The sequence below is a fragment of the Neovison vison genome, chromosome 4 (genome assembly GCF_020171115.1).
Source record: "Neovison vison isolate M4711 chromosome 4, ASM_NN_V1, whole genome shotgun sequence".
NCBI lineage: Eukaryota > Metazoa > Chordata > Mammalia > Carnivora > Mustelidae > Neogale > Neogale vison.
This window is the reverse complement of record NC_058094.1, coordinates 169,555,906-169,571,663: the sequence shown is the minus strand read 5'-3', so window position 1 is coordinate 169,571,663 and position 15,758 is coordinate 169,555,906. Positions and strand designations below refer to the sequence as shown.

General features: G+C 40.2%; 1 protein-coding gene across 1 annotated transcript in view; it reads right to left on the bottom strand.

Annotated features, from left to right (window-relative positions):
• Positions 1–15,758, bottom strand: part of SCIN (scinderin) — a 77,148-nt gene that overhangs the window by 6,066 nt on the left and 55,324 nt on the right. Inside the window, exons 10-13 of the mRNA XM_044246121.1 lie at positions 11,082–11,172; positions 8,634–8,804; positions 2,003–2,180; positions 1,612–1,733 (exon numbers count right to left, since the gene is read on the bottom strand). Of these exons, the coding sequence (XP_044102056.1) occupies positions 1,612–1,733; positions 2,003–2,180; positions 8,634–8,804; positions 11,082–11,172 (562 nt within the window). The remainder of the gene's footprint in view (positions 1–1,611; positions 1,734–2,002; positions 2,181–8,633; positions 8,805–11,081; positions 11,173–15,758) is intronic.

Sequence of the window (15,758 nt, the reverse complement as noted above, 5' to 3'; positions counted from 1 at the left end):
TTCTAACTCCTTTATATGAACAATTAATTTAATATTCACACAACTCTCTGAAGTGGGTACTAGGATTATCCCCATTTTACAGGTGAGAATACCTCAGCACAGAGAGGGTAAGTAACCAGCCCAAGGTCACACAGGTAGTAAGTAATATCACCAAGTAAGTGATATTGCATAGGCAGATTGGTTCCAAAACCTATGCTTTTAACCCACAGGCTCTGCTATCTTATGTAAATCTATAGGTCTAAGGCCTGCTTTTTGATGATGATAACTAGATCAAATACTTCAAATCAAATCAGTCACATTTCTTTTCCTTAAATTGTGAAGGGAATAGTCGGAGTTCCAAATATCAAACAAGAAAATGAGTAGGTGTAAAGGAAAAGTATATTTCCCTTAAATATGTCCATGACAAAAACAAAGACTAATGGATTTTTTTAAACCTGACTGAGAACAAAGCCTAGGTATTATTTTTGTAAAATACATCTTCATTGGAGACGAGCTTGTTATTTATAACAATAATAACAAATAATACTAATAAGAAATTACAGAAGTGTTAGTTGAAAAAAGTTGGTAAGATGCCATATCGAATCAACAGTCAAAAGAGTAAAGTAACATTTTTTTTCTGGCAAGTTTCTAAAATACATGGATTTCCTAGAAAGTCAGTGAGCAACTGTGGTGCCCAACAACCAAATATTTATCACAATTTGAATTTTTAATTTGAACCTTCAAGTTTTAGGTCAAATCTCTTATAATCTTCAAGTTTGGTTTGAACAGGAGCATTTTCTTCCTCAAAGCATTTTATTTCTAGCAAGCAATGTAGCTGGGGAATGATTTAGACAATTCATGTGTATGTGTTGAAAAATAAAGCTTGTATTCACCAGAACATGGTGACCAAATCTTTGTATCAAATTTTACATAGGAAAGAAGTCTGTTCTTTAAGCAAAATATTTGCTCCAAAAGCTAGCATGTCAAACAGAGAAGAAAACAGAATTTTTACGCTTCAACTGAGATGAGGGGCAGCACCCCAGGATATTTTAGAGCCTGATATAAAATCAGTCTTGTACACCAGATACTTTGAAATGTCTGCAATTCAAAGCCTGTGAATGACTATAAAATAAAACCTTCTTGCTGATTTCACTCAATTTGCAGGTGCATATTGTAGCTTTCTATGATTCTGCCCCATGATCACAATATTTTCATAATATTTCTAGTCAGTCAACATGGTGAAACTTTTTATTCCCTGGGAAACGGAAGTGTAAAACTGACACAGTTGGATCAGAAACCACCATGGTTTCCCACAGAAAGTGTCAAATTATTAAATTAGTAAATCCAACCATATGCATATTCATAGAGCTACAGCCTCACGCTGACACAGGTGCCAAGGAGTTGATATTTTTAAAAGCGGCTTGATTTATGTAGTACTTGACGGTGTTCCTATGCTTTCACATTTATTATATCATGGACCGTTAAAATGAACTAAGATGATCACCTGCTTGCAGATAAGCAAGCTAAAACTGAGAATCGGAGCACTGACGTGGCTGAAGAAGGCAAGAGCCCCATGGGAATGCCTCCCCCAGCGTTCTTTGGTTCTAACCCCGTGTTTTACAAGACACTCACGATGAATCGTCCAGTTTTGTTAGAGCAGCCATAAAGCCGAGGTGGATGGTCTTCAGCCTGGGCTTCTAGCAGTGGAGAAGTCTGGTAGTGTTTTCTCCCTCCAAGGGAATTCCAAAACTCCTCTGTGAAAAACACAGTGAGTTAGCCAATGCACTTCCAGGAGCCCAGAGCTGTTCTTGCCTTTACATTAACAAATGATATTATTTCATCTTGACTTGAATGTTAAGAAATTACTTAGATAGAGCAGGTTCCATCACCCACTTTTGCAACTTAAGGGAAGGATCTGTAATGCCCTATAACTTTTACAAAAGCCCTGTTTATGAAAAAGTTTTAAAATTACGTGATTAGCAATTATACCAAATACGAGTCCTGGCTAGTGTCCTTGACCCACCTGGTTCCTCGCCTTCCTGAATCTTTGTGGTTTTGCATTGAAGGACACTTGCCACATACTCCGCTCCTCTCTCCTCCTCCTGGCTGGCACCTTTTCCTATCCAGATGTAGCCATTGTTTTGTCGTAGTTTCAAGACAAAAACATCATTGGAATTCAAAGACTGTGCATCAACATCTACCTAGAGTATAAAGAAAAATAACAGAGGGATTCAGATTCACCACTACTCCCTCTAAAAGATGTCCGGGAAGCTGTGACAGGAACAAACCATCCGTCACCGTCTGTCCTGATTCCAGGGTGGCACGAGGACACCACTCTGGCATTAGAAACAGTAGTAGTACTTTGCTCTGTACCACTTTTATGTTCAACTGCCCACAGACAGCAGCAGAGGGCTCTAAGAATAAAGTTGGCCAAACTTAAATGAGAAGGAACAAAGATAATATTTAAAGAAACCATAAGAATAGGCATTGACTATAAGTGATGTTTGGAAAGTGGGTGTGATAGATACAAATGACACACATAAAGCAAAGATGTTCAGTTTTGGGGGCACGTGGGTGCCTCACTGGGTTAAGCCTCTGCCTTCAGCATGGGTCATGATCTCAGGGTCCTGGGATGGAGCCCCACATCGGGCTCTCTGCCCAGCAGGGAGCCTGCTTTCCCCCCTCTCTCTGCCTGCCTCTCTGCCTACTTGTGAGCTCTCTGTCAAACAAATAAATAAAAATCTTGAAAAATAAAGATGTTCAGTTTTTCTCTCCCCTATTTATGAGGTTTTCCAAATAATCAAAGGGACACCTACCCAAAGCAATTTACAGATTTAATGCAATCCTTGTGAAAATACCAACAGTATTTTTCCACAGAGTTAGAACAAACAACCCTAAAATTTGTATAGAACCACAAAAGACCCTGAAGAGCCAAAGCAGTCTTGAAAAAGAAAAACAAGACTAGAGATATCACAATTCCAGACTTCCAAGATACATTACAAAGCTGTAGTGATCAAAACAGTATGGTACTGGCACAAAAAGACACTTAGATCATTAAAACAGAATAGAAAGCCCAGAAATACAGCCACGCTTATATGATCAATTAATCTTTGACAAAGAGGCAAGAATATGCAATGGGAAAAAAGACTATCTGTTCAACACATGGTGTGGGAAAACCGGACAGCAACATGCAAAAGAATGAAACTGGACCACTTCCGGGAGCCTGGGTGACTCAGTTGGTTATGTGTCTGCCTTCAGCTCAGGGCATGATCCTGGGGTCCTGTGATCAAATGCTACATCAGGCTCCCTGCTCCATGGGGAGCCTTCTTGTCCCTTTCCCACTCTTTCTCTCTCTTTCTTTGTCTCTCATGAATAAATAAATAAATTCTCTTTTAAAAAAAGATAAAAAAAAAAAAAGAAATTGGATCACTTTCCTATATTTTACACAAAAAGTAACTCTAGATAGATTAAGGCCCTAAATGTGAGAACTACAAAAATTTTAGAAGAGAGCAGAGGCATCATTTCTCTGATGTTGGCCATAACAAAGTCTTTCTAGATATATCTCCTGAGGCAAGAGGAGCAAAAGCAAAAATAAACTATTGGCACTACATTAAAACACACACACACACACACACACACAAACTTCTGCACAGCAAACAACCAACAGAACTAAAAGATACCCTACTGAATGGGAAAAAACATTTGCAAGTGACATATCCAATAAAAGGTTAGTATCCAAAATATATAAAGAACTTAAGTAACTCAGCACCAAAAGAACAAATAATCCAATCAAAAGCAGGCAGAAGACATGAATAGACATTTCTCCAAAGAAGACATCAGATGGCCAAAAGACACATGAAAAAGATGCTCAACATCCCTCCTCATCAGGGAAATGCAAATCAAAACCACAAGGAGGTATCATCTTACACCAGTCAGAATGGATAAAATCAGAAACACAAATGTTGGTGAAGATGAGGAGAAAAAGGAACCCTGATGCACTGTTGATGGGAATGGAAACTGGTGCAGCCTCTGTGGAAGACAGAATGGAGGTCCCTCAAAAAGTTAAAAATAGAACTATCCCATGATCCAGTAATGGTGCTACTGGGTATTTACCAAAAGAATCTGAGAACACAAATTCGAAAGGACACGCCTGCCTATGTTTATTGAGCCGAATTATGGAAGCAGGCCAGGTGTCCACTGATACATGAGTGGATAAAGAAGAAGCAGTATATATATATATATATATATATATATATATATATATATATATATATATAATTCAGCCATAAAAAGCAATGAGATCTTACCATTTGTAACAACACACGTGGATCTACGGAATATCAGGCTAAGTGAAACAAGCCAGGCAGAGAAAGAGATATAGCAGGTAATTTCACTCATATGTGGAATTTAAGAAAGAAAACAAACAAACAAAGGGGAAAAAAAGAGAGACAAACTGAAAAACCCTTAAATATAGAGAACAAACAGGGTTACCAGAGATGTGGTGGGTGGAGGGATGGGTGCACTGAGTAATATATGGAAGTGTTCAATCACTATATTGCACACCTGAAAGAAACTAATATAACACTGTACATTAACTATATTGAAATTAAAAAAAAAAAACACAAAAAACCCCACAAAACATAAAAATCATAAAAAATCATAAAATCAAAAAAAGGAAAAAAACATAAAATCATAAAAAATCATTAAACAGGGACTGGAATCCAATGTTGGCAAAGAGATAACAATGCAAATTCACTAAAGGGTTCTCCAAGCTCAGATAAATTATAACTCAAATTGTAAAAGGCTATAGCAGATTAGTAACAGCACTGACATGCCCTTTCCTTTCAAGCAAGTAGCTGTGGCCACTATCTGGAATCGGGCCAGGAAAGCACAGCTGTGTTCCCTGTGGCCACAGAGGAATGAGGAGGACCCGCATGGGCCCAGACTCTGGCTTGAGGAGGAGGCAGAAGCTAGAACATCAGGGCAGGACAAGCTGGTGCAGTCTCAGGCCTGGGAGTGAGCCCGAGGGCCCCATGATGGGCTTGTGTCTACATGTCTACAGTCTTGGGATCCTGTGACTCTTGTCAAATTCTGTGAGAGCCTCTGTCTGACCACATGGCCATGTGACTATGACAGGACCAGTGAGCACGTCTGAGATGGAACAGCCACGAGAGAGGAAGGAAATACAACGCTGGTGTTATGAGGGCATTTCAAGAAGGTGTCAGATGATGGTGTTTGGCCAACTGGGTCGAGGTGCCATCAGCTATGCGGACAGCTGAATTTCACCAGGTTCACCAGGACCCAACTCCAGAGAGAGCCCTAGAGGAGGAAGGAACAGTTGTTGGAACTTTTATTTTTTATTTATTTATTTTTTTATTAAAGTACAGTTGACACACAGTCTGTTAGAAATGTTAAGGATGTGTTCCAGGGGTTGCTAACATTCAGGGATGTGGGTATCATACTTTTGTAGGAGGAACAAGGCCTCTTGGACTCATATTCAAAGGAATCTTCCAGATGGGATGACGGAGACTGATAGGATCCCGCACAGCCAGTTTCTCCTCCGAATGTCTCCTTATTGGCACAGAGGGAAGAGCTTGGAGGATAGACAGACAGAGGACAAGAGACCCACACACAGACTAGTGTGGCTTTGGGGAAGTAGTTCCAAAATAGAACACCATAAAGCTTTAGCCTCCCAGGAGATGAAAACAGAAAGCCTTACAATGATTTTGATGAGCACACTTCAGAGAGGCTGGGAACGTGAAGGCCAGTTTGAGAGCCAACAAAGGAACCAGGTCACAAGCAGCTCACATGCCTCTTAAAGACATGCCTGCGGGGAAGAGACTAGGAATGCAAGGGTTCTAGACTCTTCCATCTGAAACCAGCTGAGAGTGCCTACAGAGTTACCTTGACAGATTTAAAAAAAAATTAGTCATAGGGGCACCTGGGTGGCTCAGTGGGTTGAGCCTCTGCCTTCGGCTCAGGTCATGATCCCAGGGTCCTGGGATCGAGCCCCGCGTCAGGCTCTCTGCTCGGCAGGGACCCTGTTTCCTCCTCCTCTCTCCCTCTGCCTGCCTCTCTGCCTTCTTGTGATCTCTGTCTGTCAAATAAACAAATAAAATCTTTTAAAAAAAAATTAGTCATAATAGGACATATGAGAATCCATGTACAGAATGTTCTAGATGAGGTCAATATACATGATGGCATTTAAATGATAAGACTGAATGAAATCACCATGGCGAGGGCCAAGACTGAGCCCTAGGGGTTTTGGAGGACGGGCAGAGGAGAAGCAGACACTGGACTGATGCAAGAAGTGGAGTGAAAACCCTCTTCAGAAACTTGGAAGAAATTCTGGTTAAGTGTGGTTGCTTCAGAGGCTGAGTGAAAAAAAAAAAAAATAGTGTTTCAAGAAGCTAGGGAAGGGTGACTGTGGCAAAGGCCAGTGGAAGGTTAAGGAAAGGGGTTAGAAAAGATAACTTCTGTCTCCGTGAAACGCAGGTACTAGGTAAATGCTACGCAGTACACAGGACTGGAAAATGCTAGGAGTGGCTGGAATGACGCCCGAGGAGAACGGCTTAACAACGAAGAGGCTTAACCATGTAGGGACGAGGGAGGGAATGAGGCCAAGGCTTTTGAGGATCCGTGCTCTCTTAAGAAGGGTGGAGAAAGGATATGGTAGCTGGAAAGGTTGGGGTTAAGAGAAGGGTTTTGAATGGAAAATGGGAGTGTTTTGAAGGCATGCTTGTTATCTGAAGTAAATGATCCAGAAGAGAAGAAGATACTGATGACAGAGAAGAGAGAGCTTACTGCCCGCCATAATGATGAACTGGAGGTGAGGTAAGAACACGGGACAGAGGGGAGCTCTGGGAAAGTCCGCAGGAAGTCAAGAGGGCTGGGACAGAAGTTGGGGGTAGTGGTAGTGGTAGGAATTTGGTCTCAGGGCAGGAGTCACATTTTATTTATTTACATAATAAATATGTATTAATTTATTTACTAATATATTACTTTTTACAAACATTACTTTGTAATGCTAACTTATGGATAAGAGTATATTGATATTAATTTATAAAATCATTATTATTTATATCTAAGGAACTATTATAAAATACTTACAAATTTTAAATATAAATAAATTACATTCACTTCATGAAACAGGCAGGAAGGAGAATATATGTGTACAGACAGGAGCACGTTGGTCATACTGGAGGGGAGTAGATGAGGTGATTCTTGTGTGATTACATTTATGTTCTCTGAGAACTCTGATTCTGTGCTCAGTGGAGAGCAGGCGTGTTGGAGGTTTGGAGAGGGAAGACATGAAGGGTGTGTTGGATGGAGATGGTTCAAGGACTTAGGTTTGAGACTGGAAATTGCTAGAATGTGCATCCTAGAGTAAAGGGACCAAACGACAGGAGAGGGTTGTCAGAGATTAGATGCTGGAAACAGATGTTCGAGGTGCTAAAGTTATAGCAAATTTCAGTACAGGACAACATGAGTGCTCTGAGATAAAAGGGGTCAAGGACAAGACTGTTTGATGAGAGAAGCCAGAGGGATGGAGTCAGTGAGACAATGGCTGAAGTCACCAAAGAATAAGAGGGGAAGGGCTGGCGGCTCCATGGACGACGGCACAAGGATGATGAGGGAGGGAAGTCTGATAAGAGGGACAAAAATCAAGGAGGCAAGAGTAGGCCAGGAGGGTACCCTACTCGCCCCCATACCTGGTAAGAGGGCACTGAGGAAAAACAACTTGCCCTTGCGAGGGCTATATGGGAATCTGTGTCCTCAGAGGATGCCACAGAGCAAGAAGGTACAGGGGGAGGCTGGTTCAGAGAAGAGACTGCAGGTGGAAGGTATGTCACGGCCCAGCTGGTTTCAAGGGCTCGGCGGAATGGCTTGTGCCAAGGGGAAGGTTGGCAGGTAGGTCCAGGTGTGGGGATTACAGAATGTGGTGGGCAATTTAGGGGTGACTGGGGAGACGTGGATTTCCAACAGTGACGGAGATGTCTGGATTATGAAATGTGATGGATGGTCCCAGAGGTCAAAACACTCAGCCATTAGACACCCGGGCCTGCTGGCTGGTTCATGCATGAGGTCTTCTTGTCTTCTGACCTGTGACATGGAGTTTGGTTGGTTCCCCAGCTGCAGTCAGAGACAGCTTATTTGGCTGGTTGAGTGATGGCTGCAGACCAATAAGGTGAAGCCTGCCTTCCACATTTGTTACACTAGGACAAACAAGGGTTTTCCCTCTTGCATTTCCCCTGTGACCACCTGGCCATCACCCGCCATCCATCTTCCTCCAGGCCTTTCTAAAAGATAAAGCTTCAGGTCTTTGACCATTTGATTTGTTACATTACTCTTAAAATTTTATTTTATTTATTTATTTTTTTTAGTACAATGCAGTTGAAAAGTGTGAGAGGCCCATTATCCAGAGTTCACTTTTTACTTGGTTCTCCTGTTTTTGTTTTGTGGGGGTTTGTGTGTGTGTGTGTGTGTGTGTGTATGTGTGTTTTTGTTCTGTTTTGTTTTTGGTGAACAATGGATTAATTATTGAAGTAGAGGGAATCTACTTGCCAATTTTTTGAAGACTAATATTTGTTGATGGCTCAGGTCCACCGGGAAGTCCATAAATAGGGTACGTTTGATTGAAAGCATGGCATTACCTCCATGATTCTGGTGATGGATGCCAGGTTTCTCCGGACTTGAAAGAGGCGTGTAGGGGGAGCAGGTGCCTGACCTCCTTTCTTTGATGTTCCATTCTTGTAAATAATGAGCGGTTTGTCTTTGAACAAACTCAGCAGGTGAGCAGGCTCTTTGCCTTGGGAGACTCGGATCTGGGAGGAGGGAGGATAAAAGAAACGTAAGGAAGGATGCAATGAAGGAGGGTTGTATTTCCACACGTATCTTCCCTTTTGAAAACAAAGCAAAAAATAAAAAATAAATAGAAAATTGAGAGCAGGAGGCATGATGATTAACAGAAAATATAGGTGAATGCTAATGAAGCACGGTTTTCTGGCTGAGTTAAGCGTCTTTGACTCCAGACACAGCACACTGAACTATTTCTTCCAGGGGGAGACAGCACCATAGGGCACCATGTCCAGCTTCCAGAAAGTCCAAAGCTGTAAGTGTGTTCATGTACATCTCCAAAAGAGAAAAGACAGCAAAGTGCTGATGTATACCATTGTTTGTAAAAATTACTCTTTTTTCAAGAGCATTGACACTTGACAGTTGTGTAGTGACACACTTTATTTCAGAAATATTTTGGAACTTGTTCAGAAGGTAAGGAGATGTGCATTTAAATGCTTCCAAAAATAAGACGACACCAAAGCATACTCATTATTTCTACATCTCTGTAACCACGAGATGAAAAAATGATGACAATCTGGCTTCCAAACATCAAAATCTGGCAAAAATAAATAGAATTTATTTTCTACTTTTTATTCATAGGGATGGTAATAGATTTGCTTGATATAAGCACTCTAAAAATATGTAATATAAGGACTTTTCAGGACAAGGAAATTAAAGAAAGTAAATGGTAAATTATTTACTTTCACTTGTTAGTTTAACACCAGACATTGGATTAGAAATGAGTGCCTTATTTCTTACATAAATTGTTGATGTAATTTCTTACATAAAGAGTTCAACTTTTGTGTTAGCTCTCTATTTTTAAAATTATTTCAATTTTTCAATTATTTTTTAATTATTATTTTATTTAAAATTGAACTGTCTTATGCACCCTGGTGTGTCTTTTTCTAGAAGCCCAAGTAAATGCACACACCATAGCAGGGAGGCCTAGGGAGCACTAAAATAATTAACATCACAGGTATCTTTCTTTTTCATTTCATTTAAAAAAAATTTTTTTGAGTAATTTCTATGCCCAACGTGAGGCTTGAATTCACAACCTCAAGCTGAAGGGTCGCATGACTCATGACTGAGCCAGCCAGGGGTCCCCCACAGGGATCTTCCAATTAGTAGGCATTCAAATAAGCAAGTAGCAACTCACAGAAATCTTTTTTAAATCACAGCCCCAAAGCTTGGGATGAGGTTAGCTAGGATTACTTAAAACTGTTGCTGCCTTGCCATTTCCCTTAACATTGAGAAAACCTCAATGTTAGGTTTTTCTATGTCGCCAACATAGATAAAAAAGGGGGGGGGGAAATAATTAAGATCCATTTTTCCATTGTTAAATTCAAATAAAAGAGATAAAAGTTAAGTTGAAAATGTTTCGCTATTGTTAACATACTCTACAAAGGAATTTAAAACAGCGGCACCCGGGACTGGAGTTGTTTAAACATTACTGTGAACTACTGCCATCTAGTGATTAAACTAAACATTACCATCTCATTGAGAATTTGGGATGCGACAGACTAACAATGGAAATGCATTCACTGGGTGTATCAAATATTTTATTACAAAATACAGAATTTATAAGTCACAATGTATGTCTTCAAAGTTTTTGAATAATTTGGTAAGGAATACTTTAAACGTTAATTAAATGATACTCATGTCAGTTCTTAACTAGAAATATTTCATTCAAGAAGTTAGGGGAAAGTAGAGTTCAGAGCATTTAAAGAATTCGGTCATCTTGCTAATTTGTAAAAATATTAAAAACTTAATATGAAACTTCAAATTTTAAGATCTAACTTGCTTTATATATTGACTGTGAAGTACCAAGACAGGAAAGAAACCAGCTAGAAGACCAAATTTGGCATCCACACCTTAAATTTTATGTACTAAAATATCTGATTTACCTCGATGTTTAATTATTATCTTTTAAGAAGTAATTACACACTTACAAAGATCTGAAAGCTGGAAAGTGATCAGCTGGGAGTAATAACTTGGGTTGAACAGTTTTATGTCAAATAACTGTCAATTTCTTTGGTTCCTCTGATCTGTTAACTAGTTTCTTGGTTTTGCTTTTGTTTTTCAATTTTGTTTGCTCCCTCTTTTCCAGAATCTGAGAGAAGTGGTATGGCGTGAAAGTAGGAACATTTAAGTTGCAAAATGAAAAAATGTAATCTTTAGGAAAGGCCAGCTGGAGAGGAAGTCTTTAACTAGTCACTGGGCTAGCAAATAACATGGGTGAGTTCTGGGAGAGAAACTACCCCAACCTGCACAGCCTGTCCTCTGAGGGATCTATCCAGCTGAACCGTCAGGAATGCAGATGTTGTCAGCTCATCTCTTGTGGCACCTGCTCCTTGCCTGGAGGAACCAAAGTAAAGAAAATTAGCTTGTATTTAAGTTTTAAGACTTTCTAGTGTAGGCATTTCAGAGATTTAAGTCATTAGGAAAGATCAAGATGAAACCACTTTGACATGATATGGCCAGAGAAGGTATCGTTTTTCTGAAAGTGCTAACTTGACCCATGAATTGCCCTGCGTATTGCCTAGACCTTCACATGATAATTATATTTTTTAGCCTCATTTTATAGGAAAAGAAATTGAGGCTTATCTCCTTATGTAACTTAGCTCAGTAATCAGGTCTGTCTCATTTCAAGTGGGGGCTGCCTATTTTGGGAAATTGTCTCCACAGTAAAAATAATCCATCTGAGTAGAATATGAGCCCCATCTATTGGGCTGGATATTAGAAGCATCCTATCTTTACATCAGCATTTGGTGACCATAGTAACAAATGTCTGGACCCAGAAAAATCAAGGAAAGAATCATCAGAAGTACGTGACAGAGTGGCTCCATTTTGTCATGCTAGCAATTCTCTTTTTTTTTTTAAAGATTTTTATTTATTTATTTGACTGACAGAGATTACAAGTAGGCAGAGAGGCAGTCAGAGAGAGGAGGAAGCAGGCTCCCTGCTGAGTAGAGAGCCCGATGTGGGGCTCGATCCCAGGACTCTGGGATGGTGACCTGAGCCGAAGGCAGAGGCTTTAACCCACTGAGCCACCCAGATGTCCAATGCTAGCAATTCTTTAAAGGTTTTATCCATAACACCATAAGAGTGGCTCAGTTACCAGAGACCCAGACAGGGGTCAATAAATCAGTTCGTCCAGTTCATTTGCAATTTCTCTTTCTAAGGTACCTTGTGGCTATAACTCTAACTACTAGCTTAACCTGTACAGCAAACTTTGGGAGATCGGCTTGTTTGATGAGTTTGTGGGGGGAAAGCCGAAGCACTGAGCATGGTTTGCTTCTAGCCAATTATCCCACCTCTGCCTGACTAGGGGTTAGCAGGAAAAATACTAATCCAGGAATCGAATCTCAGAAGCTAACTTTATTAGGGTGTCGGGTTGGCTCAGTCGGTTATGTGTCCGACTCCTGATTTTGGTTCGAATCATGATCTGGAAGTCATGAGATTGAGCCCCACATCGCATCGGGCTCTCTGCTCAGCAGGGAGTCTGCTGGAGTCTCTCTCTCTCCCTCTCTCCTGCTGCCCCTCCCCCCAACTCACACACACACACTTGTTCTCTTTTTCTAAAATAAATAAATAAATCTTTTTTAAAAAGGAGTCAACCATATCTTTTCTTCTGAAACCTTAAGAGTGACCTACTTGTCCAATACCCAGAATAGATTAGCAATAACTTTCCATCCTGGGCAATACACATATACATGTACACATGTCCCAAAACACTGAGTACAGGAAACAAGTTTTGTTGATTTCAGAATATTTCATTGAACCGCAATAGAGTCAATTGCTAGAAAAAATTTCTAAAAAGGGGGGGGGACATGCTCATGTGAGGCACACATTCAAAAGAAAATTAAAAATGTTTTCCCTAATAAAGCTTACTCATAAAAATAGTCTTTTAATGCCAATAGCTTAAATTTTTCAGGAGCCTATAATGTTAACAAACACTTCAGCAAGCCTCTGGGAGCACCGAGTAGGGAGTAACACAGCTGGGGATGAGAGCTCGGTCTGATACCACCTGTCCTTTCTCTGTCATATCTGCAGTTCCCTGCCTAGTTCTCTATTTCCTTTTTTTAATCTGTAGGAAAACATTCAACTGACTATAGACATTATCACCAAACTTTTGTCTCAATTTCCATTTTTTTTTCCTTGAAGCATTTCATCCAGCAAACCTAGAAACCCTCACCAAACTCCTGCCTTCTGATGCTCTTAATAAATTTTTCACTACTTACCTCCAGCTCCTCTTCCACTTCCTGTCAAAGTGACCCTTGCTCCTATCCACACAGATTCAGACTCATTTGCTTTATGGATCTGTGACCCAGGGGGTCAAACACTCCACCACAACTAAGACATAATAAAGTTGCTCTTCGCCTCCAGTTTTGAAAACCTACACTTAGGGGCAGTGGGGGTGAGAGGGGAGAACTCTACTTTGACATGGTTTTTCCTCTATAAATCTTTGGCACTTGTTACTCATTACAAATAAATGCTGCAGGAAAGTAGAATTTACTGCTTTGAGAGATTCATCATTGCCATTGTTCAACATTTGTTCAATTTCAACTACCTGACATTCCCGAGAAAAGATCACATTTTAGAATACAAGTGGTTTCAGAAATTTTTTAAAAAGCCACAACAAATATGTGTATTCAGTAGTTGGTTTAATTCTCGTCCTTCATCTTTTACTGTGCCTCGGACTTAACCATTTACATTCCTGCATCAAAATTATCATATAACCTGGGAAGCTGTTTAGTTTGAAAGCTTATATTCAAGAGATCTGCTTATTTTCTAAATGTCTCTACACTGCCTTTACACAAGCTTTTGAAGTCCTGCAAACCACACAACGTTAACAAACTGACATATTTAACATCCATAAAAATAAGACTCTCAAAGGACCCTCAAATATCTAACGTATCTTCTTGATATCTCAAAAAATGATAAATTCTCATCATAGGAAACTTGATCACATAAAATTGGAAAGAACAAATTAAATGACCTCTTCTTCCACCCTAGCCCCATCCTAAACAGAGTAATTATTAAGAATATGGCATATTCTCACTTTTTCCCTCTGAATTTTTTATAGTAAGGGCCAAACCTGCCCTCCTCCTGAGTTTCTTATCTCAGTGAATGAAACACTACCCATATGTGCATGGACCAGAAATCGGGGGACACCTGTGATTTGGTCATTTTCCCTGTTTCTCATACCCAGTCTTTCTGATACCAATGCCTTAATACTACAAACTCATCTTATCTGCTCCCTCCCTGTTGCTCTAACACTGAGTTCTGGCCACATTATCCCTTGGCTGAATTACTGCAACACATTCCCAGTGGCTTCCCTGCCACCGACCTTCTCCCATCAGCCCATTCTCAGAGATGTCAACCAAAAATAATTTCTGTAAGAGGAAAGCCAATCATATTGCTCCCTGAGCAAACTCTTTGACTGGTTCCCAATGCCCTGAAAATAAATTTCATCCTCTCTAGGATGGTTCCAAGGCTGTTCACAGGTTGGCTCCTTCTGATTTCTCTGATTTTATCTTTTGCTCCCTAACTTTGCTCCAGCCATAAGTCGTTAACTGGTAAATTAGAGCACACATCCCCTGAGTTGCTTAGTACAACTTCTCTATTTGCTTGCCTGCCTATCTGCTCCTCTGTTCCCAGTTAGATGTCACTTCCAGGAGGCCTACTGGTGGGCTTGGTGTCTTGTCTAGAATTCCCCAAAGATTGAGCCTGGTTTTATCTCAAAATCCTTCATACTTCATTGAAATGCCTGTTAATCACCTGCTTCTTTTTAAAGTATCAAATCTTGGTGCTCCCAGGTGGCTCAGGGGGTTAAGCATCTGCCTTTGGCTCAGGTCATGATCTCAGGGTCCTGGGATAGAGCCCTACATCGGGCTCTCTGCTCAGCAAGGAGCCTGCTTCCTCCTCTCTCTCTGTCTGCCTCTCTGACTACTAGTGATCTCTGGCTGTCAAATAAATAAAATCTTAAAAAAAATAAATAAAGTGTCAAATCTTGGGACACGAGTCATTTTTTTTTTCACCACAGTATCTTTAGTATCTATCTAGCACAGTGCTTGGCACATAGAAAGTGCTCGGTGAATACTTTCAAATGAGTTGAGAAAAAGTAACTGCATTTAACATTTATCATCCAATTCAGTCTGTCTTGTTACAGCCACATAGGTGTTTACATAGATGGTGAATTATCAGTTTTTCAAAATGTGCTCTTGTGCTGCTTGTTTCATCTCTCTTGTCTGAGCTAAGTACCACAATCAATTAGATTTTTTATATGCAAAAGAGAGCAGAGAGAAAGACCAAGAAACAGAATGTAAAAGAAAAGCTGACTGAGAACAACCGATTTGTCCCTGTAAAGGCCATGCTTTCCAGAAACACTTTTCTGAGCTAATATTTTGGAAGAAGAAATTGCAAAAGAAGGACAGAGCTTACACCAGGGTATAGGGGCGCTCAACTTTAGACTTAAAGAGAGCTGTTTATCAAAGTGTGAAATGCTCCTTCACCAGGTACAACAGTTGTGAATTTGGGTTAAGTTACTTCATCTTAAGTTACTCCCCTCCCTTTCTGTCTTTCAAAAATAACCTGGTTGTGAGGAAAGAAACATAATAATGGAAACACCTAGCACTTTGCTGGTACAAACATGCTGCTCAAAAAAATGGTTGCTATGAAGATGACATCATAAACACAGAGTCAAGTAGCTAAATACATTAATGATTGACAGGATTTGATGGGAACCATTGCCTAAGGTGGTGCAGGGCCTGTTAATCAGGAGAGTGCATGTAGATCATCTGGGGATCTTGTTCAATTGCATGTTCAGCTTTAGTGGGCCAAAGGTGGGTCCTGGAATTGTACATTTCCTTTTTTTTTTTTTCTTAAAGATTTTATTTATTTATTTGACAGACATCACAAGTAGGCAGAGAGGCGGGCAG